The sequence below is a fragment of the Neoarius graeffei genome, chromosome 5 (genome assembly GCF_027579695.1).
Source record: "Neoarius graeffei isolate fNeoGra1 chromosome 5, fNeoGra1.pri, whole genome shotgun sequence".
Lineage (NCBI taxonomy): Eukaryota > Metazoa > Chordata > Actinopteri > Siluriformes > Ariidae > Neoarius > Neoarius graeffei.
In genome coordinates, this window is record NC_083573.1 from 8,149,313 (window position 1) to 8,177,165 (window position 27,853).

A 27,853-nucleotide genomic window follows, 5' to 3' on the forward strand; every position below is an offset into this window, starting at 1 on the left:
CTTTACTTCACTTCACTGCCAGACTAGTTTGTGTTTTGCACTCGGGTGGAAATCCGCGCGCGCGCCACAGCAGGCATGAGGTCATCTTAAACAGTAACTTTGACACAGTTTGAGCAGCAACCGGAAACAGCTGCTGAGCACTTCCAGGCGAGTTCCAGCGCAACTCATGTGATATCGATCGATCGATCGATCGGACGGTCCGGTGCGCGCGCGCTCAGAGAGAGAGAGAGAGAGAGAGAGAGATGGAGAGCGCTGAAGCTTCGGTCGGGTCCGCGTGCAGGATCACCGGCTCATCCCGGTGGGTGCGGCTCAACGTGGGGGGCACTTACTTTCTCACAACCACGCAAACTCTCAGCCGGGAGCCCAAGTCTTTCCTGTACCGGCTGTGCCAGGAGGATCCCGAGCTCCACTCTGACAAGGTAACACACAAGGTCTTGGGTTCGAATCCCACTACTCATTCAACTGCACTGTTTATCAACATCATGATCAGATAGCTTAGACTATAAACTGGAAATCCCTTTAATAGGAACTTGATTCTAAACGTCCTGTTCTTGGCTGCAGGACTGGAACCCAGTATGTTGTTCTGTTCTGCTGTTGCTTTTCTGCTCACCACGGTTGTAAAGAGTGATTACATCTCATCTCATCTCATTATCTCTAGCCGCTTTATCCTTCTACAGGGTCGCAGGCGAGCTGGAGCCTATCCCAGCTGACTACGGGCGAAAGGCGGGGTACACCCTGGACAAGTCGCCAGGTCATCACAGGGCTGACACATAGACACGGACAACCATTCACACTCACATTCACACCTACGGTCAATTTAGACTCACCAGTTAACCTAACCTGCATGTCTTTGGACTGTGGGGGAAACCGGAGCACCCGGAGGAAACCCACACGGACCTAAATGCTGTGAGGCGACAGTGCTAACCACTACACCACCGTGCCACCCAGAGTGATTACATGACTTACCATATCCTTCCAAAAAAGCTCGGACCAATCTGGCCGTTTTCCTCTGACCTCAAGGCGTTCGTTTCGTTTCCACCCACAGAACTGTCGCACACTCACTGGATGTTTTTTGTTTTTCGCACCACTCTCAAGACTCTCCTGTGTGTGGGTGTGAAAACCCCAGCAGATCAGCAGTTTCGGAAATCCTCAAACCAACACTTTGAAATCATGACTTTTTCCCGTTCTGATGTTTGAACGTTTCACCAAAGCCCTTGATTTGTCTCCGCACGCACACCGAAGTCCTGTTCTGTTATTCACAGTTTACCGTATCCCTCGCACGTAAACTGCATCAACGCGTCATTTAAACATGGTCACAGACTGATTCCTGCGGTATCGCTCTCCTGTTTTGGCTTATCGTCGCTTCGTGATAAATTGAATCGATAAACTTACGTACATCATGATAGTCTGACAGATTAGTCAGGACGGTTTTATAACCGGGCAATTCCATGTAAATGTCAACCTCACCATGCAAAAATAAAGCAACATGTAATACATCAAAACCACTCCCAGAGATATCACCTAGGCCTGTATTTTACAGATGTGAATAAGTTGAACCAACTTGTAACCAACCTAATATGTCACTGTCAGTCTTTCTTTCTTATAATGTAAACCCCAAGCTAAAATCAACTTTGATCATGTACAATTCTATATTATTGCCACAAGCCACAGAAATGTATGCTAAAATCCACAAAACAGCAAAACAATAGCCATCCTAAATATTATTTAAGAACTTTGATAGTTTTAGCTGATATTTAGAGAGTTTTTCAAAGGGTTATGGTGGTTAAATTGCTGATTTTCTAAACATATGCCATGTCTATTTCAGACGCGTCACATCCATAATGGAATTTCGTCACATCCATAACGCTGACTTTTCCTTCCGAAACTCTGCATGAAATACAAAATATTTTAAACAAAGATTTTTTAATATTCACCTTGGACCCCTCTATCAAATGGATATCTCCATTTCGACATTAGGTTTACAATTTCACAGAGTTTGATAAAAATGTACAGTCACCCAAGAAAAGTGATACTTTTTCTGTCACATCCATAACGCATCTTTTATTGGCATTTTCTGGCATGCCCTAGATGTACTATGGGAATTGTTCTTGTTCTATCACTTCTCCAGTATGGTACAGCCTTAAAATATGCAACACCTGTTTAAATACTGGGAGACGATAAAACATGCACTGGGTCATTTGTTGCCATTTTGAGTTCAAGTGTCACGTCCATAACGCTGGAATTGCTCAACCGTAGCTATAAGCTAGCTAAAGCGCGTGCCGTTTTTCCGACCTCAGCCTTTTTTATCAAACAGGATAAACAGCTTTCAAGCAAGGGCTTCGGAAGCTGTACGAGTTTTAATTCTGGTTAATTCCTTCAGGTTTTCTTCATTTTAAAACATTATTTATTTATTTTATTTTTTTGCAAAGTCATCGCTGTTCTTACCTGGAAGTCCCGAGGAACTCCCCATGAGAGCCTGTTATAAACACGACTAATAGGCCACCTTTTATTTTCTGCATGATTAAAAATAATTCAGTCGGGCATGAAAAGAGAGAGAGAGAGAGAGAGAGAGAGAGAGCTATAACACGCTGTAGATTAAAAAACAACAACAAAGTGTTTTTCATCCACATATTTTTCGACAAAATAATTTCAGCAGAAAATTCTTGGGGTAAACGAAGTTTACACAGTTTGCTTGACGTATTTCAGAAACCTCAGATCGTCTCACACAACTGTCCGTCTTTAGACGGAACGGCGCGAAAAACTAAAAACGTCCCGTGACGCAGGTTTTAAGGGAGGCTTGAAAGGTTTTGTCGGCGAGTGAGAGAGGACGGATTCGAACGGCCACGCTGCTTTGAGCTGATTAGAAAGACGCGGTGACTCAAATAACCGCTCTGTACAACCGTGCTGAACAGAAAAGCAGTTCAAGATCAATCCCACAGGAAATTCCTCACATTTACTGAAAATTACTCAACGTCTCCGATCACAATAGTACTGTCGCTTTTGCAAATTCGCAATACGGGAAGTATCATGGAAAAAGATCCATAAGGATGTTGTGGCAGCCATCTTGAATCTGCTCTCAAGAACGTACAAAAACATGGGCCTGGTTTATCAAGCTGGATACGAACAGGTATCTGTGTAAATCGTTCGTAAATATTTATCTTTTTTTTGGCACAGAAGCGAGTCAAAATAACTTGCACTTCTGTCTTTGAGCCTTTACCTTCCTTGGTCGTTTTGCGCTCCCAGCTCTGTGTGCGCTTGACCTTTGATGGAGGTTTGTGGTTGTCGCTATATGCAAATGAGCTATTTTAGTAATGCACTTTGCGCTTTCTGATCACGCCAGGTACAGGAAATCCAGAACAACAGTTTCGTGAGGTTTGGCTGATGCAAACATTTCCACACAACTTGAGTACAGGATTAGTTCTCGGCCCACTGTGTGTAAATATTGTTCCGTTTTATAAACTGAGCTCTGAGTGGTGTTCATGCCGTCGCCCATCTGCTTTTCCGCACTGAAAGCATGTTTGCGCCGGAACGTTTGTCTGCTGCGAACTTAACACACTGACGCACAGTTCTTCTCTTTCACCTAAGAACAAGAGTTTCTCTGTCTCTCTCTCTCTCTCACACACACACACACACACACACACACACACACACACACACACACTTCATCTTCCCTCTCACCGAGCAGACATGATGAACTCCGGGGTTCTTCTTTATTTTCATGTGGAATTATTTTACAAGTTATTTATTTATTTTCATGTGATTTTACAAACAATTAATTTCTCGTGATTTTTTTTTCAGTTGGTTCATTTTTTTTTTAAGTGTGGTTTATTTACACACAACCCATTAATTTTTTTTCACATAATTTTCCCCCAAATTCATTCATTCATTTTTCACATGTAATTTTTAAAACACATGATTCATTCAGTTTTATATGTGATTCTTTAGTACAAGTGATTCAGTTTCACATGTGATTCTTTCACACATGATTCATTCAGTTTCACATAACATGATTCATTCAGTTTCACATGTGATTCGCACAATTTATTCAGTTTCACGTGATGACATGATTCATTCAGTTTCACATGTGATTCTTTAGCACGAGTCATTCAGTTTCACATGTGATTCTTTAGCACGAGTCATTCAGTTTCACATGATAACGTTTCATTCAGTGTCATATGTGATTCTTTAGCATGATTCATTCAGTTTCACGTGATTCTTTCACACGATTCATTCAGTTTCACGTGATTCTTTCACACGATTTATTCAGTTTCACATGTGATTCTTTAGCACAATTCATTCAGTTTCACATGTGAATCACATGATTAATTCAGTTTCACATTAGATTTTTAATTGCATGATTCATTCACTTTTCATGTGTGATAATCACACAGTTCATTCAGTTTCTTGTGTGATTTTTTTTTTTTTTAACACTTCATTCACTTTCACACGTGATAACATGATTCATTCAGTGTCACGTGATTTTTAACCACAGGATTCATTCAGTTTCATATGCGATTATTTAATCACGTTTCATTAAATTTTCAAATCATAATCACATGATTCATTCAGTTTCACACGTGATCATCACATGATTGTCAGTTTCACGTTATTTTTAAAGCGATTCATTCAGTTTCATATGCGATTCTTTAACACGCAATTTATTCAGCTTCACATGTAAAAATCACATGATCCATTCAGCTTCATATGCGACTTTAAATCACACGATCCATTCAGCTTCACACGTGATCATCACATGGGCTTTCATTTCACATGTGACAATCACATGATCCATTCGGTTTCACGTTATTTTTAACACGATTCATTCAGTTTCATACGTGATTCTTGAATGCACAGTTCATTCAGTTTCACCTGATGATCATGATCCATTCAGTTTCCTGTGCAATTTTTAACATACAATTAATTCAGTTTCATACCTGATTTTTTTTTTTTTAAATCACACGATCCAGTTTCATGTGTGATTTTCACGTGATTTTTAATCACCTGACTCGTTCAGTTTATCATGGGATTGTCTGACAACTTTTCACATGCGATTTTTTTTTTCTTTTTTCCCCCCGCATGTAGCTCCTTTATTTTCACGTGATTATTTTGATGTGATTTTAGACTTGTTCATTTTCACATTTTTTTTTACAATAGATTGATTTTCACGTGTGATATTTCAGACGTGACGTGTTTATTTTCACACTTTTTTTTTTTAACATGTAGATATAACTTGTGCCAATATTTATCACGTTCATGTAAGGTCACATGTTTGAGTTCACATGCAACTTCTGGGGGATCAGTTGGTGTGAAATACTTTCACACGTTTTTCACACAGACCTTATGCGGACATTTTTAAGCAATGAAGCTGAACGGATGGACCGGTATGCGTGAAATGTTGCAGATCCAGATTTCTCTCTCCCGCACATAAATGTTTCAAGGTGCATTTTCATTTTTTTGCGTTAAATCCCCCTGATGCTTTTATCCGCAGTGATGTCAAGTGATATGGTCCCGGAGTTTAAACTCACAGAAGCACAACTCATATTTTTTTTAAAGGCAGTGCTTTTTAGCACTCGTGGATTTAACGTTTGAGGCTTTGACTGTTCATCCGTCTCTTCTCCAGCTGCCTCTCCTCATCTCATGGCCAAATGGCAGATTGGAAACTCAAAATAACCCAAATCCTCACCGATCCCACATAATCCCACTTTCTATGGCCGTTAACTCTCGAAAAAGATCCGCGCCCAGATTAACACTGATCCACCTTCTCCTGAAGCACGGCCATCTTTAAAAAGCGTGCTCTTATTTTATCTTCTACTACTGCGCCAGGGGGGACCTGCTTTAAAGAAGTAAATATTAGCTATAGTTTACATTTATTCCTGTCATGGCCCACAATGTTAGCTACGGAATGTCGGTAGCATGATATATGGGTCCGTCTCAGAAACTGGTCTCTCATTTGGGACATTCATCTCATTCTCATCATCTCTAGCCGCTTTATCCTGTTCTACAGGGTCGCAGGCAAGCTGGAGCCTATCCCAGCTGACTACGGGCGAAAGGCGGGGTACACCCTGGACAAGTCGCCAGGTCATCACAGGGCTGACACATAGACACAGACAACCATTCACACTCACATTCACACCTACGGTCAATTTAGAGTCACCAGTTAACCTAACCTGCATGTCTTTGGACTGTGGGGGAAACCGGAGCACCTGGAGGAAACCCACGCGGACACGGGGAGAACATGCAAACTCCGCACAGAAAGGCCCTCGCCGGCCCCGGGGCTCGAACCCGGACCTTCTTGCTGTGAGGCGACAGCGCTAACCACTACACCACCGTGCCGCCCCATTTGGGACATTATGGTCAAAAATTTTTTTTTTCTAATTTTACTTTTTTTTTTTTTTTGCATTTACCCGACACTCGATGTTTCTTTTGTCATGTTTAATAAGAATAAAGATAGCATCTTGCTTTATCTGGCCTCCAGTGTGGAAAATGTTTTTGATTACAATTCAAATGCTTTTGTAAAATTGATTTCCATATAAAATCACTACATCATGAAGAATTAAAGCCGCTCCTTCACAGACGAGTGAAAATATTGAATAAATTTCCTCTTTTTGATTGCTCGGGTTAAAAATGCCAAGTTATGATGACTGAATTGATTATTCACTTAAATATGAATAATATGATACAGTTTGGGGATTTGATATGGCGAAATAGGACACAATGGAAAAATCAAGAACGCACCGGAAAGATGAGAATAACGGCGGCGGTAAAAGAACAGCGACTGTACCGGCTGAAGGTCGCGCGGGTCTCTGCTGTGGCGCACGAGCAACGGGACATCACTACCACACCGGACAGCGCGCGAGGTGGGGGCGGGGCAAAATGACTGGCTGTAGATTCTATCAAAAGTTCGATCTAAATTGACCACGGTTGCAAAATATTGGCCAAAAATACGCAAACACTACGAAATACGAAAGTAAGATGCAAAAGAAACATTCTATTGCCTTATACTGCAAGACTAAAACAAAATAAAACTCTCAAAACTCACCTTTTCAGCGAACAGATCACCCGCGTAACAGAGAGACTGCAAATGGAAGCACGATCAACTTCTGACTGCTGGAGTGGAAAATTCCATTCTACACATGCAAATTGTTAATGTGTGTCCTTCCCCGCACACAAATAACACGCTACGGTAAAAAATAGACCACGACTCATTTTATAGCTCAGAAATTCATACCATCGTAACATATTCTGTAAGAAACATATTCTATACCTAACTTTCAGCTTTCATTTTATTATAACTAAATTTTTATACGGCATAGTGATTTTAAGTTCCTGCTTTTGGTGAGGTCGTGACCTCGACCCTGAGGCTTTCCGTTTAGATCAAATATTTTGCATGATGTTTTATTACGGTTATGATTATTCTGTGAGCGCACCAATCCTTAGGTGGATAAAAATTATAACTTAAAGTACAATTAGTGATAACTGTACAGGGCTCGAAATTCATATATATTTTTTCGCCAGCCAGCTGGACTAGTTCCCTTCCAAAGTAACTCGCCAAACAGAAAATCAACTCGCCAAAATTTGTTCATGTATGAATTTTACTTCTGTCAAAAATAACGCAAAAGAGATTTGTTACCATTGTTCATGACTAATGTGCATTTATTTCAAGACCCGAGTATTTTGATACTGTTGTTAAATACATAAATGAGAACAACACAGAGCGCCATAATATAATAAACAAAACAAATATACCGTATTTTCCGGACTATACGTCGCTCCGGAGTTTAAGTCGCATCAGCCAAAAAATGCATTATGAAGACGAAAAAAACATATATACGTCGCACCGGACTATAAGTCGCACTTTTTTGAAGGGTTATTCTATCCATAGAATCTGTGATTCTGTCTGATAAGCGGCGCGTGGTTACTGCGCGACTGCATTGTTTATTTAATAAACGAACAGCTGAGCAGTGATAACGCGCCCTTTGCCCTGTCAGTAGCCTAGTCTGATTATTTTAAATATCTACTACTATCTTTAATACGATCACTATCGTTATTACTAATAGCCTATATTATTATTATTATTATTATTATTATTATTATTATTATTATTATAACCAGGGCTTTGAACCGGTTCAAGGAACGAAAACGAAAACCGGGAACTTTTTCTATTTCACATGGAACAGAAACGAAACCAGAAACTTTATTATTTTTTATGTTCCGGAACAGAAACGCTTATTAAAAATAATGGTAACCGGTTAATACCGGTTTTTATTTCGTTCCTCAAAGTTTCCGTAGCCTACAAATAAAAAAGTCATTCTTCTCCTGCGCAAGTTTCTATGACCCGCTGGGGTTCACTTCCTGTGTGACGTTCGCTGACTGAATGGAGAGAGCGGGAGGGTGGACTACTATCACGTCTCCACATCTTAAATAAGAGGTAAATATTGCAGTCTATCGTTATTCAAAAACGTCAATTTCAAACACGATATCAATATATTTGTCCACATTAATGAGAGGCTCGCAAACATTAAATGACGTTAACCTCTGTTAGCCTATCAATGCATAGGGCCTGACTAGCTTTTGGTAACACACTAAACGAATTATCTTTCATTTTTGGCACTTTTTCTGTTTGTGTAGATGGGAAGACATACTGAGAATCCAAATCGCCAACATTTGAAATGATGATAATTGTTTTGAATTATTTCTTGTCTTATTTAATGAAGGTTGTAATAGAATTAGCCTACATTTGGCTTAAGCTGGATGAGACAGAGACATAATTTTATAGAAACAGCTGACAGGGAACGTAATTAACCGTTCCGGGAACGAATTTTTTTTGTTCTAACTGGTTCGGGAACGTCTATTTAATGGTGGAACCCAAAACCGGAAACGTTAAAATTCCGTTTCTGTTCGGAACGAACCAATAGGAAAAAAATTCTGGTTCAAAGCCCTGATTATAACTAATATTAGTAGCCTATTACTGATGCATTAATCAGTTTGCTTTTAGGATATTTTTACCGGTAGGGCTTATTATCGCCCCATGGCTCTTTCATCTGTGTTATTAAAGCTGTAGTCATCATCGAGGAGTGTCATTCTTCATTTTTGTCGAATTTTATTTCATCAAATCAGAGGTCAAGTAGGCTATAGGTATATCATCTCCAAAGACAGGTACGGTAGGAAAAACAACCGTCTAGTGAAAAAAAACAACAACAACCGCTTTTAAATCCCCTACTTAAATCCTTAAAATGAGTCACTTAACTCATGTCTTGTGTGATCTGATCTCCAGTGGTGAAATAAACCGGTTGTGATATGAGTACAGTCTGTTATTTTAGAAGATAAATTTAATATATAATTTAATATATAGCCTAATAAAAAATTATATTTTATAACATATCACGACATATTACTGTCTGTAACTGTTCGTCACTAAAGTGTTTTCTAAGATCATAATGTCTGATATTATTATTATTTATTTATTTTTTTACACACACAATAAGCGCATGTGCGTAAAGTTATAGTAAACCACCCCCCGCCCTTTTTTTTTTTTTGAGTCGCCGGACCCACCCACCTCCTGCGTTCCGGGACCTCCCACTTCACAAATTAAGCACTGCCTAAAATCACTACATAACTTATTTAAATAACTATAGGCCTATCATTAATAATAAAACACAGGTCAATCAAGTTTATCAAGCTGATGATTTCACTCCAAATCAGCAAATCCATTGAATTCCTCATCCTCGGTGTCGCTTCTGAACAACTCTGCCAACTCCAGCAGCAGACGAAGTGCCGTTTCATCTTCTTCTGCGTGGCTGTCGTCGAACTCGGCATCAGCTCCAGTTATTCCGCGGTGAAAAAAAAAAACATATATACGTCGCACCGGAGTATAAGTCGCATGGCCAGCCGAACCATGAAAAAAAGTGCGACTTATAGTCCGAAAAATACGGTACTTACTATCATGACTAAAGCACCCAAAATATGTCCAACATGCTTTCTGTATTTAACCATTTATGAGAGAGAAAGCATTAGGAGCTTCATATTGACTAGGAATCAACTTGAAAAAAAAGAATTATTCCATAAAAATCGTATCGCAGCCGAGGCCTACCCTGCTCCCACGTTTGCTTATAAGTCCTTTGTCGTTTCTCCTTCTCGTACGCTTTATCGGCGGCCTTTTTCTCCTCTTCAGACCGAGGTTGCTTTGTCCCCATCTCTGGCGGTTTCTGTACACCTTTCAGAAAATTCCACATCACAACGTAGCTTTGGCAGATGCACTGTAGATGTAAACAACAACAAAAACACGTGTTTAAATGGGCGATAATGCGGCCACCTCTATTGAATTTGATAACGTGATGTGGCAGCGGGGGCGTGGCCAAGCGTCGGTCTGTGAATGGAGGGCGGAGTCAGGGAAGGTAAGTGGTGGAATCATTGCACCTGATGGGGATTAACCTGTGTTTGTGTATCTTCCTCAGTGACCACGCCCTTTAAAAGGAGAGGAGAGCAGAGAAAGGGAGCTCTCTCCCCAACCAGAACGTGTGTGCGCGTGCGGCTGGGAAGTGATAAAAGGCCGAAAAGCTAGCAATAAATAGTTCATTGAGAACTCAGTTCTGGCCTGCCGTGCTTCTGTGCTCCACCCACCTGGTCCAATACTACACGTGATTACCGCAATATTCAACGAGATGCGTTATATGCATGCGCAGTAGTGAAAAAAACGACGGCCTGACTCGTACACGATATGATTCGGAATTCTTCGGTAGTTTCCGTCCTGCCGATAAACGCATCGATTAACACAGACCCGGCACGCGCTTAATATGTGGCGGCTTTAGTTGACGGTGTGTCTGAATCTTCGCTTCATATATATTTTTTTTATTTTCAACTAGCCAGCCGGGCTGGCTCGTGACAGGAATTACCCGCCAAATGACAAATTAAGTCGCCTTGAGCGACCGGACCACTGCGAATTTCGAGCCCTGTTGTAGACTTTTCAGTGGACTACAACCTTTTTAAGGGAACGCAATGTAGTCAACCGTTTATCATGTCCCGGATCAAGCCGCCATTTTTCCACAAATTTGCAGAATTTTTGCCAAATTCTGAGTCGAGTATTCACATCAAAGATTTGGTTTTGTCTGGATTATTTCTTTCATCATTTTATTTCAAATTAAAACCAACATCACCATTCACAACCGTATAGTGTATTGACTGTGAGTAAGTATATTTAGGGGGGGTCTTTAGTTTATTTATTTATCGTTTAAACCTAGCACTGGATTCGCCTTGTCGTCTCTCTTTCCCGGCCGACAAAGAAATGATCGTGAGCACGCGCAGCAGAAAAGTTGTCGTCGGATCTTCGCACGAGCTCCGACGTGTGACGTCGTGTTGTCTTGACAATGTGCAATAGTGTAACAATATTGCACACTCATTCTCTCCATCGGGGAGAGTGGCATCATACATGGATGATAAGCGATATGAGCATGCCATCAATAAACCCACTGGAAGGGAATAGAACATGTTTTTGTTCCATGGAAAAAGTGGCCTGTATGTATGATATAGTATGTTTTAGAGTGAAAGATTATCAGTACGTCTAATATATAAAGTTTCTAAAGAAAGGCAGAAAATAGAGGACTGTCTTCTCATGAACAGTGCACAACACACACACACACAGTGTGTGTTTTATTCATGAACCTCCTGCTATGAAGGAGTGAGCTGCTGGTCTGAAGTGAACACACACTCCTCTGGGCATTTAATATTTAATGCTACATTTCTTCACCAGAGCACTCAGCTCACAGGGACAAATAGTTCACATCGCAGATATTACAGCAGTGTATTTTACAGTTGCATTATACTGATAAAGGTAAAATTTGTGACACTTTAACGTGTGTGTGTGTGTGTGTGTGTGTGTGTAGGATGAGTTGGGTGCATATTTGATTGACAGAGATCCAGTGTACTTTGGGCCGGTGTTGAACTACCTGAGACACGGCAAACTGGTCCTCAACAAAAATCTGACAGAGGAAGGTAACGCGCGCACGCACACGCTTTCACTGTACAGGTGGTGCTACGGTCTTCCAGGTGGTTGCTAGGGTGCTGCAAAATGGTTGCTATGTTGTTCCACGTGGTTGCTGTATTGTCCTAGTTAGTTGCCATGTTATTTTAGGTGGTTGCTATGTTAATTTAGGTGGTTGCTAGGGTGCTGCTTGGTGGTTCCTGTGTTATTTTAGGTGGTTGCTAGGTTGTTCCATGTAGTTTCTATATTGTTCCATGTGGTTGCCATGTTATTTTAGGTGGTCGCTAGGGTGTTCGTTAGGTAGTCAGTATTTTATTTTAGGTGGTTGCTAGTTGTGCTGCTTGATGGTTGCTAGGTTGTTCCATGTGGTTGCTGAGGAGCTGCTGGGTGCTGTTGTTCCAGTTGGTTGCCATGTTATTTTAGGTGGTTGCTATGTTAATTTAGGTGGTTGCTAGGGTGCTGCTTGGTGGTTCCTGTGTTATTTTAGGTGGTTGCTAGGTTGTTCCATGTAGTTTCTATATTGTTCCATGTGGTTGCCATGTTATTTTAGTTGGTCGCTAGGGTGTTCGTTAGGTAGCCAGTATTTTATTTTAGGTGGTTGCTAGTTCTGCTGCTTGATGGTTGCTAGGTTGTTCCATGTGGTTGTTGAGGAGCTGCTGGGTACTGTTGTTCCATATGGTTGCCATGTTATTTTAGGTGGTTGCTAGGGTGCTGCTTGGTGGTTCCTGTGTTATTTTAGGTGGTTGCTAGGTTGTTCCATGTAGTTTCTATATTGTTCCATGTGGTTGCCATGTTATTTTAGGTGGTCGCTAGGGTGTTCGTTAGGTAGTCAGTATTTTATTTTAGGTGGTTGCTAGTTCTGCTGCTTGATGGTTGCTAGGTTGTTCCATGTGGTTGCTGAGGAGCTGCTGGGTGCTGTTGTTCCATATGGTTGCCATGTTATTTTAGGTGGTCGCTAGGGTGTTTGTTAGGTAGTCAGTATTTTATTTTAGGTGGTTGCTAGGTTGTTCCATGTGGTTGCTGAGAAGCTGCTGGGTGCTGTTGTTCCAGTTGGTTGCCATGCTATTTTAGGTGGTTGCTAGGGTGCTGCTTGGTGGTTCCTGTGTTATTTTAGGTGGTTGCTAGGTTGTTCCATGTAGTTTCTATATTGTTCCATATGGTTGCCATGTTATTTTAGGTGGTCGCTAGGGTGTTCGTTAGGTAGCCAGTATTTTATTTTAGGTGGTTGCTAGTTGTGCTGCTTGATGGTTGCTAGGTTGTTCCATGTGGTTGCTGAGGAGCTGCTGGGTACTGTTGTTCCATATGGTTGCCATGTTATTTTAGGTGGTCGCTAGGGTGTTTGTTAGGTAGTCAGTATTTTATTTTAGGTGGTTGCTAGGTTGTTCCATGTGGTTGCTGAGAAGCTGCTGGGTGCTGTTGTTCCAGTTGGTTGCCATGCTATTTTAGGTGGTTGCTAGGGTGCTGCTTGGTGGTTCCTGTGTTATTTTAGGTGGTTGCTAGGTTGTTCCATGTAGTTTCTATATTGTTCCATGTGGTTGCCATGTTATTTTAGGTGGTCGCTAGGGTGTTCGTTAGGTAGTCAGTATTTTATTTTAGGTGGTTGCTAGTTGTGCTGCTTGATGGTTGCTAGGTTGTTCCATGTGGTTGCTGAGGAGCTGCTGGGTACTGTTGTTCCATATGGTTGCCATGTTATTTTAGGTGGTCGCTAGGGTGTTTGTTAGGTAGTCAGTATTTTATTTTAGGTGGTTGCTAGGTTGTTCCATGTGGTTGCTGAGAAGCTGCTGGGTGCTGTTGTTCCAGTTGGTTGCCATGCTATTTTAGGTGGTTGCTAGGGTGCTGCTTGGTGGTTCTTGTGTTATTTTAGGTGGTTGCTAGGTTGTTCCATGTAGTTTCTATATTGTTCCATGTGGTTGCCATGTTATTTTAGGTGGTTGCTAGGGTGTTCGTTAGGTAGTCAGTATTTTATTTTAGGTGGTTGCTAGGTTGTTCCGTGTGGTTGCTGAGAAGCTGCTGGGTGCTGTTGTTCCAGTTGGTTGCCATGTTATTTTAGGTGGTTGCTAGGGTGCTGCTTGGTGGTTCCTGTGTTATTTTAGGTGGTTGCTAGGTTGTTCCATGTAGTTTCTATATTGTTCCATGTGGTTGCCATGTTATTTTAGGTGGTCGCTAGGGTGTTCGTTAGGTAGTCAGTATTTTATTTTAGGTGGTTGCTAGTGGTGCTGCTTGATGGTTGCTAGGTTGTTCCATGTGGTTGCTGAGGAGCTGCTGGGTGCTGTTGTTCCAGTTGGTTGCCATGTTATTTTAGGTGGTTGCTATGTTAATTTAGGTGGTTGCTAGGGTGCTGCTTGGTGGTTCCTGTGCTATTTTAGGTGGTTGCTAGGTTGCTTCATGTAGTTTCTATATTGTTCCATATGGTTGCCATGTTATTTTAGGTGGTCGCTAGGGTGTTCGTTAGGTAGTCAGTATTTTATTTTAGGTGGTCGCTAGGTTGTTCCATGTGGTTGCTGAGAAGCTGCTGGGTGCTGTTGTTCCAGTTGGTTGCCATGTTATTTTAGGTGGTTGCTATGTTAATTTAGGTGGTTGCTAGGGTGCTGCTTGGTGGTTCCTGTGTTATTTTAGGTGGTTGCTAGGTTGTTCCATGTAGTTTCTATATTGTTCCATGTGACTGCCATGTTATTTTAGGTGGTCGCTAGGGTGTTCGTTAGGTAGTCAGTATTTTATTTTAGGTGGTTGCTAGTGGTGCTGCTTGATGGTTGCTGGGTTGTTCCATGTGGTTGTTGAGGAGCTGCTGGGTGCTGTTGTTCCAGTTGGTTGCCATGTTATTTGAGGTGGTTGCTAGGGTGTTTGTTAGTTGTTCTGTATTTTATTTTAGGTGGTTGCTATGATGTTTCGTGTGGTTGCTGCACTATATGACCGAAAGCATGGGGACATCCCTCCTAATTATTGAGTTCACGCAGAACGTCTATAAGCCGCAGTTCTGTGGGCGGGAACACCTTGTTGATGAGGGCGGTCAGGGGGAGAAGGCCAGACTGGTTCGAGCTGGTTTTGAGCTGTTCCACTCCTGACACTCAAGAACAGGATTCTGATCCTCCAGTGTGTGCAGGTGAACCGAAACCAGCTGTCCAGTTTCAGTGAGCCTGTGCCCCCTGTAGCCTTAGACGGGGGTCTGTATCTCCACCCTCATCCTGACATCTCAGATATGAAATCTGCTTCTTATTACAGCCCCAATTCCAAAAAAGTTGGGACGCTGCGTGAAACATAAATAAAATCAGAAATGTGGCAATTTGCAAATCATGGAAACCCGATACTTCATTGAAAATAATCCAAAGACAAAATATCAAAAACGTTGCAACTGAGAAATGTTGTTTTTTGAAAAATAGATGCTCATTTTGAATTTGATGTCAGCAACACGTTTCAGAAAAGTTGGAACGGGGCAACCAAAGACTAAAAAAAGCTGTCTTATGCTAAAAAAAAAAATCATAATAATTAGGTAAATTGGTAACAGGTCAGTAACATGATTGGGTATAAAAGGAGCATCCCAGAGACGCGGAGTCTCTCAGAAGTAAAGATGGGGAGGGGTTCACCGTTCTGTGAAAGACTGTGTGGGCAAACAGTGCAACAATTTAAAAATAACGTTCCTTGATGTAAAACTGCAAAAAATTTGGGGATCACATCGTCTGTGGTCCATAATATCATTAAAAGATTCAGAGAATCTGGAGAAATCTCTGTATGCAAGAGACAAGGCTGAAAACTGACACTGGATGCCTGTGATCTTCAGGCCCTCAGGAGACACTGCGTTAAAAGCAGACACGTGTCTGGAGTGGAAATCACTGTATGGGCTCAGGAACACTTCAGAAAACCATCGTCTGTGAAAACGGTTCATTACTGCATCCACAAATGCAAGTTAAAACCAGATATAAACAATATCCAGAAACACCGCCGCCTTCTCTGGGCCCGAGCTCTTTTACGATGGACTGAGGCGAAGTGGAAAACTGTCCCGAGGTCCGACGAATCAAAAGTAGAAATTCTTTTTAGAAATCACGGACACCACGTCCTCCAGGCTAAAGATGAGAGGGACCATCCGGCTTGTTATCAGTGCGCAGTTCAAAAGCCAGCGTCTGTGATGGTATGAGGGTGCGTTAGTGCACACGACATGGGGAGCTTGTACATCTGGGAAGGCATCATTAATGCTGAATGATATAAACACGTTTCAGAGCAATATGCTGCCATCCAGACAAAATCTTTTTCAGGGAAGGCCTTCCTTCTTTCAGCAAGACAGTGCCAAACTGCTTTCTGCACAGATTAAAACTGCATGGTGCTGTAGCAAAAGAGTTCGGGTGCTAAACTGGCCTGCCCGCAGTCCAGTCTCCCGCTGTCTCCTGTTTAAAACATTTGGTGCATTATGAAGTGCAAAATATGACAAAGATGTAAGACCCTGAACTGTTGAGCAACTGAAATTGTGTATCAGGCAAGAATGAGACAAGATTTCTCTTTCAAAACTGCAGCAATCGGTCTCGTCAGTTCCCAAACGTTTACAGAGTGTTGCGAAAAGTAGAGGTGATGCAACGCAGTGGTAAACATGCCCCTGTTGAAACGTGTTACTGACATCAAATTCAAAACGAGCAGACATTTTTCAGTTTCATGATTTGATATGTTGTCTTTGTACTACTGTCAATGAAATATAGGGTTTGTAAATGTGTGAAATCGTGGTTGTACATGTATGTGCGTTGGGTTTGTCTCATCTTGGGTCTGGTCTCTGCTCAGTAAAGCAGGCTTCTGCTTGATCTGTCGACATACGCAGTGCTTTCGTGTGCCTGCTTGTACATTTCTAATTAGTTTGTCTCAGGTGTTTCGTCTCGAGTTTTTCCCCCTCAGGTGAGAATTATGGGCGGGGATAATTCGGACCTATTCAGGATGTATCTGTTAGAGGTGCACCAGCCAATTAGTTAGCTCCCAAGTTACACTTTCTATCCTGGAAGACCTGCACCGAGGCTCTTCTCTGTGCTCCAGCTCAGGGGGGTGGAATGAAGTTCCTCTGGAAGACCTACCTCTTCACTAAACGTTGAAATAAGCACCGATTTATTTTATAAAATCGTATTAGATAAAATCCCTCAATGATGATGATCATTCCTCTCTCTCTCTGTCTATCAATTTACGATGTATAAAATAAAGATTTGTGGTTTAGGAGCTCTTGAGGAGGCGGAGTTCTACAATATCACATCATTAATTAAACTCGTCAAGGACAGGATCAGGGAACGAGACGCCAAAACCGTACACGTGAGTAAGAGCTCCAACCCAATATTACAGCTTTCTATATTTTCACTCTGGGAGCCGAGTAACGGAATAACGTTCAGCCGAGACGGAATCCTGATGATGCCACGGCCATCTGTCTCTCTTTCTCTCTAGACCCCAGTGAAGCATGTGTACAGGGTGTTGCAGTGTCAAGAGGAAGAACTCACTCAGATGGTCTCCACCATGTCAGACGGATGGAAGTTTGAGCAGGTGAGAGAAAGAGACCTCCCCACGCACTCGTTCGCCCATCCCTCTGTCCTTCTCAGCTGAACAGCGTTGTGTGATTACGGGCTCTGATTGGTCGTTACAGCTTGTCAGTGTAGGCTATGGGCGGACACAGAAGTCTGAGTTTCTCCTGATTGTGTCTCGTGAGGTGAAAGGGGAGGAGTCGTGTCAAACTCACCCTGCCCACTCCGGAGAGGTGTGTCCCTCAATCCCCCGTTATCTACTGTAATGTGATTGCACGACTCGTTCTGCTCATCACACGCTTTTAATCATGTACATATTTTTCCCCTCTTCATCTTGTTATTCCTGTCTGCATCACTGGGTCAGTGTGTAAATGTTTGTCATGGGAATTCGGACTCGTTTTCATGATCTTTTAAACTACAGATGGAGTTTGCGTGAAGTAAGAAAAACTTGCTCAAAAAACCTATCATCCGAGTTATGATTTTGACAGTCCAGAACGAGCCAGGAACTTCATTCGGAAGTTTTAAACGAAGCATTGAATCAAATGAATCACGAATCAGGATTTAAAGCTCGCAAAACATTTCGGCGCTCGCCGCTTTTGTCTCAAATCGTGTCATCGTATTGGTCCCATTTTTTTTTAAATTCTTGCTTTTGATGCATTGTGTTACATTTGCTCTCAGGGCCCGTTTACACGAGGACGCTGTCGGGTAAAAACGACTAAATATTTTATCGGAAGTGCCTTTCGTCTACACGGGGACGGCGTTTCCGAGGCTGAAAAACGGAAAAAATTGAAAACGCCTTCCAGAGTGGATAAGTTAAAAACAGCCCCCGTTGCATATCCGTCTAAACTACCCAATACGCGAAACTCTGCTCACGTCGGGTACGCGTTTACGTCGTATACTGTACATGCCAGCCCGGGAAGTAAGAAAGTAAGTAAAAAAATAAGAGCATGTCTGATTACATCGATCCAACGGACCTTCAAGCTGCTCTGGCAGCTTTAATAAACGTCCAGGAGTCCTTCGAACATCTATACTGAATCTGCACATATACCGTTAATGAACAGAGGCGGGTATAGTACGCTCTTACTTTTTTTACTTACTTTCTTACTTACCATAGCCAGAGTAGTAAAAGTTTTCGCGGCGCAGATGTGCAGATCAGACAAGACGGAAGACGTTGCGCATGCGCGCAGACATAGCGGAGGTCTTTCACAGCACCATCTAGCCGCCTGGCATGCACATCCAATTGAATTCCACACATTTATGCGTCACCGTATAGACGCAGATTTCCTCCTTGAAAACGGTCGTGTAGACGCGGAAAAAAGTGAGAACGAAAACGGACTTTTGCGTTTTTGTTTCAGACCGTCCCCGTGTAAAGTGGGCCTCAGAACAATTAAAAAAAAAAAACCTGAAAAACACAATTTAGCTCTTTGGTCCACATTTTCTATCCCAAATTTGTCATGTTTAAAGGGGAACTGAAGGCAAGTTTTTTTTTTTTTTTTAATGATCAAAATTGTATTTCTCTCATTTTATAAAACGTCGGAATGCATTTTTGGTCGCCATTTTGTCGCTGCTATAGCAAGTTATGAGTGTCTGAAATATGCTCTGTAATACATCAGTCCGTATGTCAAAGCGACGGCCGTGAACGAGATTCGTTGAGATCTGTGCGAGACATCGTAGGACGGAAGTAAAACGTACAGCGCAAATCAAAGTGACCAACGTTGTCAAAAAACGCACGCGCTCTCTTTCGAACGCTGATCTAAATCAATCCAGAAGTTTTCCCTGTGTCCGAAATCGTTCCGTACTCACTATCTAGGGCACTATTTAGCGGGGGACGCCATTTTGTAGTGCTGTCCGAAACCTTAATGAGGATTATGTCGGAAATGCGCTCAGTATAATATGTCTCATTCTCATCTCATTATCTCTAGCCGCTTTATCCTTCTACAGGGTCGCAGGCAAGCTGGAGCCTATCCCAGCTGACTACGGGCGAAAGGCGGGGTACACCCTGGACAAGTCGCCAGGTCATCACAGGGCTGACACATAGACACAGACAACCATTCACACTCACATTCACACCTACGGTCAATTTAGAGTCACCAGTTAACCTAACCTGCATGTCTTTGGACTGTGGGGGAAACCGGAGCACCCGGAGGAAACCCACGCGGACACGGGGAGAACATGCAAACTCCACACAGAAAGGCCCTCGCCGGCCCCGGGGCTCGAACCCAGGACCTTCTTGCTGTGAGGCGACAGCGCTAACCTAACCACTACACCACCGTGCCGCCAGTATAATATGTATTTATCACAAAAATACATACGTGCATGTATTTATTATTTTGAAAACCCACCAGCCGCCCGATCTGGCACGTTTTAATTGTGCGACAGTAACGATGTAAATACCAGCGCGGCGACAGACTCGTTCTTATCCTGTCGTCTTTCCAACTCCACGTTGGTTCGAAGTCGTGTGGAATAATCTCCGTCGCTGATGAAGCTGGCAAATCTCAAAATCAATCTAAATTGGAATGATATGATATGGCAACGTGGCTGCTGCGTAATATAATGTGCCAATACGAGTCACGGTATAAGGTTACTAAAACCGAAAACGTAATTGAATAACACGTTAATTAAGAAATAAAGCAAGTTTAAAATGATTTCGATTCCCCTTTAAAGACGGTGGTCCCTGTCTGGCATCCTCGTAGTGTGGAACTACACGCTTCATCTGAATGAGGAGGTCAGAAGCTGGAGAACTCGACTCGGAATATACGTAACGGCCCCTTGTGTAAATTTTGACAGAACTTTCGGACTTAAGCCGGCCAGCCTTGGCGTGCATCAGACGTGTCGATGAATCCTGACTTGCTAACAGCTCTAGTAGCTTAACATCTAGACCTGTAACATCTGGAAATAAAAGTTTACCCACATGCCATTCCAGGCGAAGTAAATCTTGCCTCCCTGTATTGATGAGCATGGCCTGTTTTTGCTTGTGAAAAGATTCGCTTAGCTGATTCAATTCAAAGAGTCGTTTATAAGAAGCGAATCATCCAGTAAATGTATGAGCATGTTTGTGCATGTGTACGTTTCTGTTTTTGTGAGTTCGTAACAACAGGGCCTCAGGTCAGGTGTGCTGGGCATGTCCAAGCATGTTACCACTGTCACACAGCTCTCTGGGTGTGTGTGTGTGTGTGTGTGTGTGCGCAGCTGGTAAGCATCGGCTCCTCCTATAACTACAGCAGCGAAGACCAAGCCGAGTTCCTTTGCGTTGTTTCCAAGGAGCTTCAAAACCAGTCATCTGGTAACACCAGCCAGCCGAGTGAGAAAGCCAAGGTAAAGAGTGTCTTGTGTTTCTCGATCTTATACAGAACCACACCTTTCTAATTTAAATTTGCTCCCCCCCCTTAGATACTCCAGGAACGAGGTTCTCGGATATGAGGCTCTTGGATAAAATGCCGACGTCTACAAGCATATACAAGTTTTGGTTATTGAAATGTTTTCTTGGAGGAGAAATTATCATGACGGGCTGCTTCAACCAGGCGACCAATCAAAAGACAGAGGAAGAAGTGTGCACTGAGGCAAATACGAAAACAAAAGTCGCCGCTAGTGAATTGTTTGAATCCCAAGACCTACAGTGGATATAAAAAGTGTACACGCCCCATTAAAATGAAAGGTTTTGCTGAGAAAAAATCAGACCACGATAAATAATTTCAAAACTTTTCCCACCTATAACCTGGACAGTTCAATTGAAAAACAAATCTGTTAGGGGGAAAACCAGAAAAAAATGTACAATAAGCTGGTTACATAAGTGTGCACACCCTTAAACTAATACTTTCTTGAAGCACTTTTTGATTTAATCACAGCATTCAGTCTTTTTGGGTTCACACCCGCCATCAATTAAAATGACTCTGATTAACGCCAAATCAAGCTCGGACATTTAGGCCCAATCCCAATTCTAATTTCTGCACATCTCCAAAATCTCCGTTTGGAGGGGTACAGAAGTCCTCCCCCTTCCCCTACCCCTCCGCGTTAACTGGGATTGGGATACCCCTACCCCTTCACGTGAACGCGCAAAATGGAGGGGAAGGGCCAAGGGGTTGGTCCAAGGGGTGAAATGGGATTTGGCCTTACTCAGTTGCATCCTCCAGCAAAAGCCAGGGTTCACAGAGAGCTTACAAAGCATCATTGTTGAAAGGTATCGGTCAGGAGAAGGGTACAGAACCACACAGAAGTGGAGAAAATACGGGACAACAGTGACGTTACCGAGAACTGGACGTCCCTCCAAAATTGATGAAAAGACGAGACGAAAACTGGTCAGGGAGGCTGCCGAGAGGCCTACAGCAACACTGAAGGAGCTGCAGGAATTTCTGGCAAGTACTGGTTGTATACTACATGTGACGACAATCTCCCATATTCTCCATATGTCTGGACTATGAGGTAGGGTCAAAGAAAAACATCCAGGCCGGCTAAATTTTGCAAATTAAAAAAAAAAAATACATCAACTCTTCCAAAAGCATGTGGGAAAATGTGTTCTGGTCTGATGAAACCAAGGTTGAACTTTTTGGCCACAATTCCAAAAGGTATGTTTGGCGCAAAACCAACACTGCGCATCACCAAAAGAACCCCATACCCACGGTGAAGCATGGTGATGGCAGCATCGTGTTTTGGGGTTGTTTTTCTTCAGCTGGAACAGGGGCTTTAGTCAAGGTGGAGGGAATTATGATAGTTCTAAACACCAGTCAATTTTGGCCCAAAACCTTCAGGTGTCTGCTAGAAAGATGAAGACGAAGAGGAATTTCATCTTTCAGTACAACAATGACCCCCAAAAAAGTTTTGGAACGGCCCAGCCAGAGCCCAGACCTAAATCCAGTTGAAAATCTGTTGGGTGACCTGAAAAGGGCTGTGCACAAGACACGCCCTCGCAATCTGACAGATCTGGAGCGCTTTTGCAAGGAAGAGTGGGCAAATATTGCCAAGTCGAGATGTGTCAGGCTGATAGACTCCGACCCAGAAAGACTGAATGCTGTAAAGGTGCTTCAACAAACTATTAGATTAAGGGTGTGCACACTTATAAACCAGCTTATTGTCCGTTTTTGTTTTTCAATTGAATTGTCCAGGTTATCGGTGGCAAAAGTTTTGAAATTATTTAACGTGGTCTCGTTTTTTTTTTTTTGACATCAAAAAAAACTTTCATTAATTTAACAAGGCGTGTACACTTTTTTTTTTTTTTATATCCACCATACTCTGTTAGAAATGAAGCTCGAATTGACGTCGTGATCATTTCTGCTCTGAGAAGAACTTTCAGGAAATGAAACATGATTTAACGGGGCCGCGGATACTCCCGTCAGACACGTAGACTGCGCATGAAGAAATGCTCCCTGATCACACAACGACTCTGTTTGCTGTTTCACATTTACTCAATATTCAAGGTCTTGCACGGTGGTTTTGTCCGTCATGCGTTTGTTTTAGAATCATTCTGTCATTCAGTATTGGTTTTGGTAGAACCATAGAACCGACTGTTCATTGATGACTAGGATCACTCGGAGTTGACGTTGGTGCTCGGACACCTACACACACACCGATCAGCCATAACATTAAAAGCACCGACAGGTGAAGAAGTGAAGAACATCGATTGATTATCTCATTCCAGTGGTGCCTGTCAAGGGGTGGGATATATTCGGCAGCAAGAAAGAGAACAGAACAGTCAATTTTCAAAGCTGATGTCTCGAAAGCAGGAAAAATGGGCAAGCGACTCTTAGGAGTGATTTTTTTTTTTTTTTTTAATTTATTTTATTTTATTTTACAAGGGCCAAATTGTGATGGTGAGATGACTAGGTCTGACTGAGCATCTCCAAAATGGCACATCTTGTAGGGTGTTCCTGGTATGCACTGGTTCATACCTACCAAAAGTTCTCCAAGGATCCAAAGGACAACCGGTGACAGGGTCATGGGTGTCGAAGGCTCATTGATTCACCTGGCGCACGAAAGCAAGCCCATATGGTCCAATCCCAGAGACTGTGCTACCTACTGTAGCACAAACTGCTGAAAAAGTTAAAGGAGAACTGAAGGCAAATTTTTTATGATCAAAATTCTATTTCTCTCATTTTATTAAATATCGGAATGCATTTTTGATCGCGATTTTGTCGCCGCTATAGCAAGTGATGAGTGTTTTGAAATACGCTCTGTAATATATCGGTCCATCTGTCAAAGCGACGGCCGTAAACGAGATTCGTTGAGACCCGTGCGAGGCATCGTCGGACGGAACTAAAACGTACAGCGGAAATCAAAGCGACCAACGTTGTCAAAAGACGCGCGCGCCGTCTTTCGAATGCTGACGTGATCAAGCCGGAAGTTTTGCTTGTTTTGACAGCGATCAGGAAAGTTTGAAAAAAGTAGGCAGCAATCGTCATTTAAACTCGTTTTTCTGCAATATTTCGTTTGGAAAACAGTTTTCAAAATGGCGGCGCTGACACTTGACGTCCCGAAGTCTCGCGCAAGTCTGGTGAAGATCGCGCGGATAAGCGACGCCTGCCGTGGACCAAACGAACTCGATTCAACACGGCTAAAAACCGAATCGGCCGATAAGCACACTATAATATTTAACTGCAATTAGTTGCCAATACGAGTCACGATATAAGCTTACGGGAACCGAAAACGTAATTGAATAACACGTGAATTAAGAAATCAAGCAAGTTTAAAAATGACTTCAGTTCCCCTTTAAAGAGCAACACGTCATACATCTCATCCATTTAGAGTTACGTTTAGGTGTTGTAGAAATGTAAACGTCTCTGTCTTGCAGATTTTCCCCATCACAGCAACTTTGCTGACACTAAGGATGCAAAAAGCACTGTACAAGACCTTTTAAAGCACAACGTTTAGCTTTCATGGAATGTTCAGAAACACTGATGAAAAATCTCTTTGGCAGTTTGCAACTTACCTCGATCAGTTGAGACATGCAGGACGTCTAACGTCTGTCTCGCTCAAAACCTCCTCCGTGAAAATACGCCCACGTGTCAGCAAATCGGCACAAGTTCAAGTTGGTTACCTGTGAAAATGAACAAAACCGGCCTGCGGAGATAAACGTTGTGACGACAGCGTTGGACAGGAGAACGTGGGTGATTTTAAATCTCAGGTAAAACGCCACCAGTTGTGTCGTCGAATCAGTTCTAATTTGTGGTTGCCAAATATGATCATCGATGAACATGAGAAGGATGACTCTTTCCAGTGAAACCACATGATTAATCACATGTCCAAAGGAAGAGAGAGAGAGAAAGTTGCTTAAGCCTCGGTCACAACCGGCCGTACGTGCTCCTACGGCCGGTCTACGTGCAAAAAACGCAAGAAATGCACGGAGGGCGCGTGTGACGTGCTGATTTTCGACCCGTAGACTGGCCGCAAACCGGCCGCAGAGGTTCTTTGTCATGTCAAACAAACTCTACGGGCGCTTACATTTTTTCAGGTTGCAAGACAAACTTGCGGCCAACGTGCGTCTTTCTCCACGAACAAAAAAAACGCAGCGATTTGGGAAACGCCAAAAATCGCACGGCCAAAAAATCGTACGTCCGGTTGTGACCTAGGCTTAACATTAACATTTTAAAAATGGATTAAAGAACAATGCGTCACGATTTGTTACGTTTCCTGTTGTGGAACGTCAAAAAAACCAAAAACACGCTTGTTCCTGTTGTCCGTTCCGTTATAGCAGGTGTCAGCAGTCGTTCTTTGACCAGCCTTTCTTTTTCCTCTTTCTTCAAGTTATAAGACGAAAAAAAATGCAGCTAGTCATGTTATCAAAAAAAAAACAACCCAAAAACGCAAAGCTAAAGATGGACTCGAAGGTACAGCTTGACCTCTGACTGTTATAAACATTCCGACATGGAAGACTCCTTCCATAATTGTTAAATAACCAAAAAAAAATATTTTTTTCTTTTTTAAATTCACCCCATCAAAAAATTATATGGTTTTATATAAGTATAGGAACTTCTAGAAGCTCTGTGGTTTGAGGGATTTCCAATCCAATCAGGTCCATAAGTATTTGGACAGCGCTGTAAATTTTCACTTTTTTTTGCCTCCGTACGCCACGACAACGGATTTGAAACGGAGCCGTCGAGGTGCGATCGAAGCGGCGACGTTCGGCTTTGCTTCAAGGGGTCGAACAAAAATACTGCATTAAAAAGGTGCTGACTGCAAAGCCGGCTGAAATATATATATCTTTTTTAATATTTCAGCATGCGGACGAATAAGATGTGATCGTTTTTCTCCGTTCTGGGACCGTTTTCTGACCTCAGGAGGACGGCCTGATGGAAACGACAAGCTTGAACTAATTAGCATAACTATGGAACCGCGTCACACCAAAATGTCTTCCGAGGGGCGGGAAACATCGCGACTCTGCATCGACCTCGGAGACGTTCGAGTCTTTTGAGTCGCAGGGATGTAATTTGTGGTTGACATTCGCGAATAGATCTTTTCTCGGTTATTGCTTTTGTGTTCTCGTTTCTTTCTCTGTAAGATCAAAACATTCGGTGTGTAACTCCATGCCATATCGCGACTCTGGAATCGAGTCTGTGCATTCGAAGGCTAAGATAGCTAAGCGCTAGCGAGAATGATTGAGTTATCGGGCCAGAAAAATGACACGTCGTCTAACCAGTTGCGCTCACTTGGCAGGCTTTCCTTTTCTTTTCCGCTGGCGGGAGAGCCGAGTCCGGCATGTTTGGCCACGCCGACTTGTTTTGGTTAAAAGTAGGTCAGACACGCCCCATGGTGGTCATGTGATATTGTTGCTTTGGCGATCTCCGGAATTGTAAAATGCGGGACGCTTTTTGTCTCGACAGAACATTTACACACAGGATGCGCGGTGTATGTGTAGCAGCGCAACATCTGGAAACTCCAACAGCAATCGAAACAGAACATTTTACCCAGAATTCAACTTTGCACTCGGAGCCTTTAACCGTTCAGGAATTACAGACATTTTTTACAAAATCCCTCCATTTTCACAGTTTCCGCAGTAATTAGACAAACTCGGAATTCAAAACATAAGGATTGTTTTTAATACTTGGATGCAAATCCTTTGTACTCAGTGACCGCCTCGTACGGACATCAACCAAATGTTGCTTCTTGAAGGCCGACTGTTTTGAAACAATCTGACTTTCAGTTCTCCGTTCATTCGCTTCTTCCATGTAAGGGCGAGATATTGCTGCTGAGGCAAGTATATCCAGCGGAGAAATCAGACGGCTGCTCTGCTCATTCTCCATTTTCTCCATACTGAGTACTCCGCCATTACTACTCGGCTCAAGCAATTACTCAAACGCGGCACGGGACGTCACCGGTTTTAGCAACAACCACGGAGAGGCCACTGCCCGAGCGATAATATGTCACGTTCCATCCCGGGTTTTAGCAACAACCCTCGGCTCATGCTCCAAGAGGACTGGTGCAACTGAGCTTACTTTCCTTTTCTTGTAGTTTTCTTTTCCTTTCATTGTTGGTGCTGCACCCTCTTTCAATACGGGCTTAAAGCCAACGCTCCTCAACACATCAGAGGTCTCGTACGAGTCTTCAGTAAAATGTGCAGAGCAGAGGAGAGACCGCCGTGCCCGTGAACTTCTCGCAAAACGCGTCCGGCCAAAAACGCATCTACGTGACATGGCGATAAATTAGCTCAAAGTGGAGGATCGGAGTTGTAGTCAGCTGTGTTTTTGTATAGCGGAAATGGCGATGAGACCGATAGCCTTCCTGCGGTGATGTCACAGATGTCAAGGTCATTCACTCAGACCGCTACCTCTATGAATCATTTTAATCGCAAAAATTACTAAATTAGATTTATTGTTTACGCTTAAAACTATTCCTGTGCCATCCTTGCGGTCTCGAGGCATTTATAAACAAAAAGTTCTGCGTCTCTCCTTTAAGGAGCTCTTGGGTTGGTTCTGGGTCACCGTCCATCTGGACGGTGAAGCACCGTCCGATCAGTTGACTGAATCTGAGCAGAAAGTATCGTTTTATACATTTCATAACCCCTCCTGCCACTTCTACCAGCAGTCACATCATCAATAGACACTACTGACACATGCCTTTACTTCATTTCACCTCCACTGTGCTGGTGTACAGAGGCAAAATTACCAAAATCAGGTGATGTCCAAATACTTCCTGATTCTACTCTACGGCGGATATCTGCTTGTTATTATCTTGTCTCATGTTGCATTATATACTTTATTTAATCTACATAATCTCATCGTGTATGCATGGGTTTGCTGAAGATCTGTTTGACACATGATGAACGATGCACTTCAGGTCTGCTGAGTCTCATGTGCAAGTCCGATCATACGACATCTTTATACGCTTATGCTTATTTATATCTGAACTGTCACTCTGTCACTTTAAGCCTACGGATTGTTATGCCAATAAACGCATTTAAACAAATCTACAA

At 42.6% G+C, this 27,853-nt stretch overlaps 1 protein-coding gene across 4 annotated transcripts; it reads left to right on the forward strand.

Moving 5' to 3' along the window:
• On the forward strand, positions 1-27,853 carry kctd5b (potassium channel tetramerization domain containing 5b). Of its 4 annotated transcripts, XM_060921126.1 has the most exons (7): positions 3-419; positions 11,880-11,988; positions 17,160-17,251; positions 17,381-17,476; positions 17,577-17,687; positions 20,644-20,769; positions 20,845-27,853. In XM_060921126.1, exons 1-7 carry the CDS (start codon positions 243-245, stop codon positions 20,872-20,874), a joined length of 741 nt encoding a protein of 246 aa, XP_060777109.1. In that variant the 5' UTR covers positions 3-242; the 3' UTR covers positions 20,875-27,853. The 4 variants fall into 4 exon arrangements, with proteins under 4 accessions (XP_060777108.1, XP_060777110.1, XP_060777109.1 ...); XM_060921125.1 differs by lacking the exon at positions 20,845-27,853 and having other exon boundaries at positions 1-419; positions 20,644-20,838; XM_060921128.1 differs by lacking the exon at positions 17,577-17,687.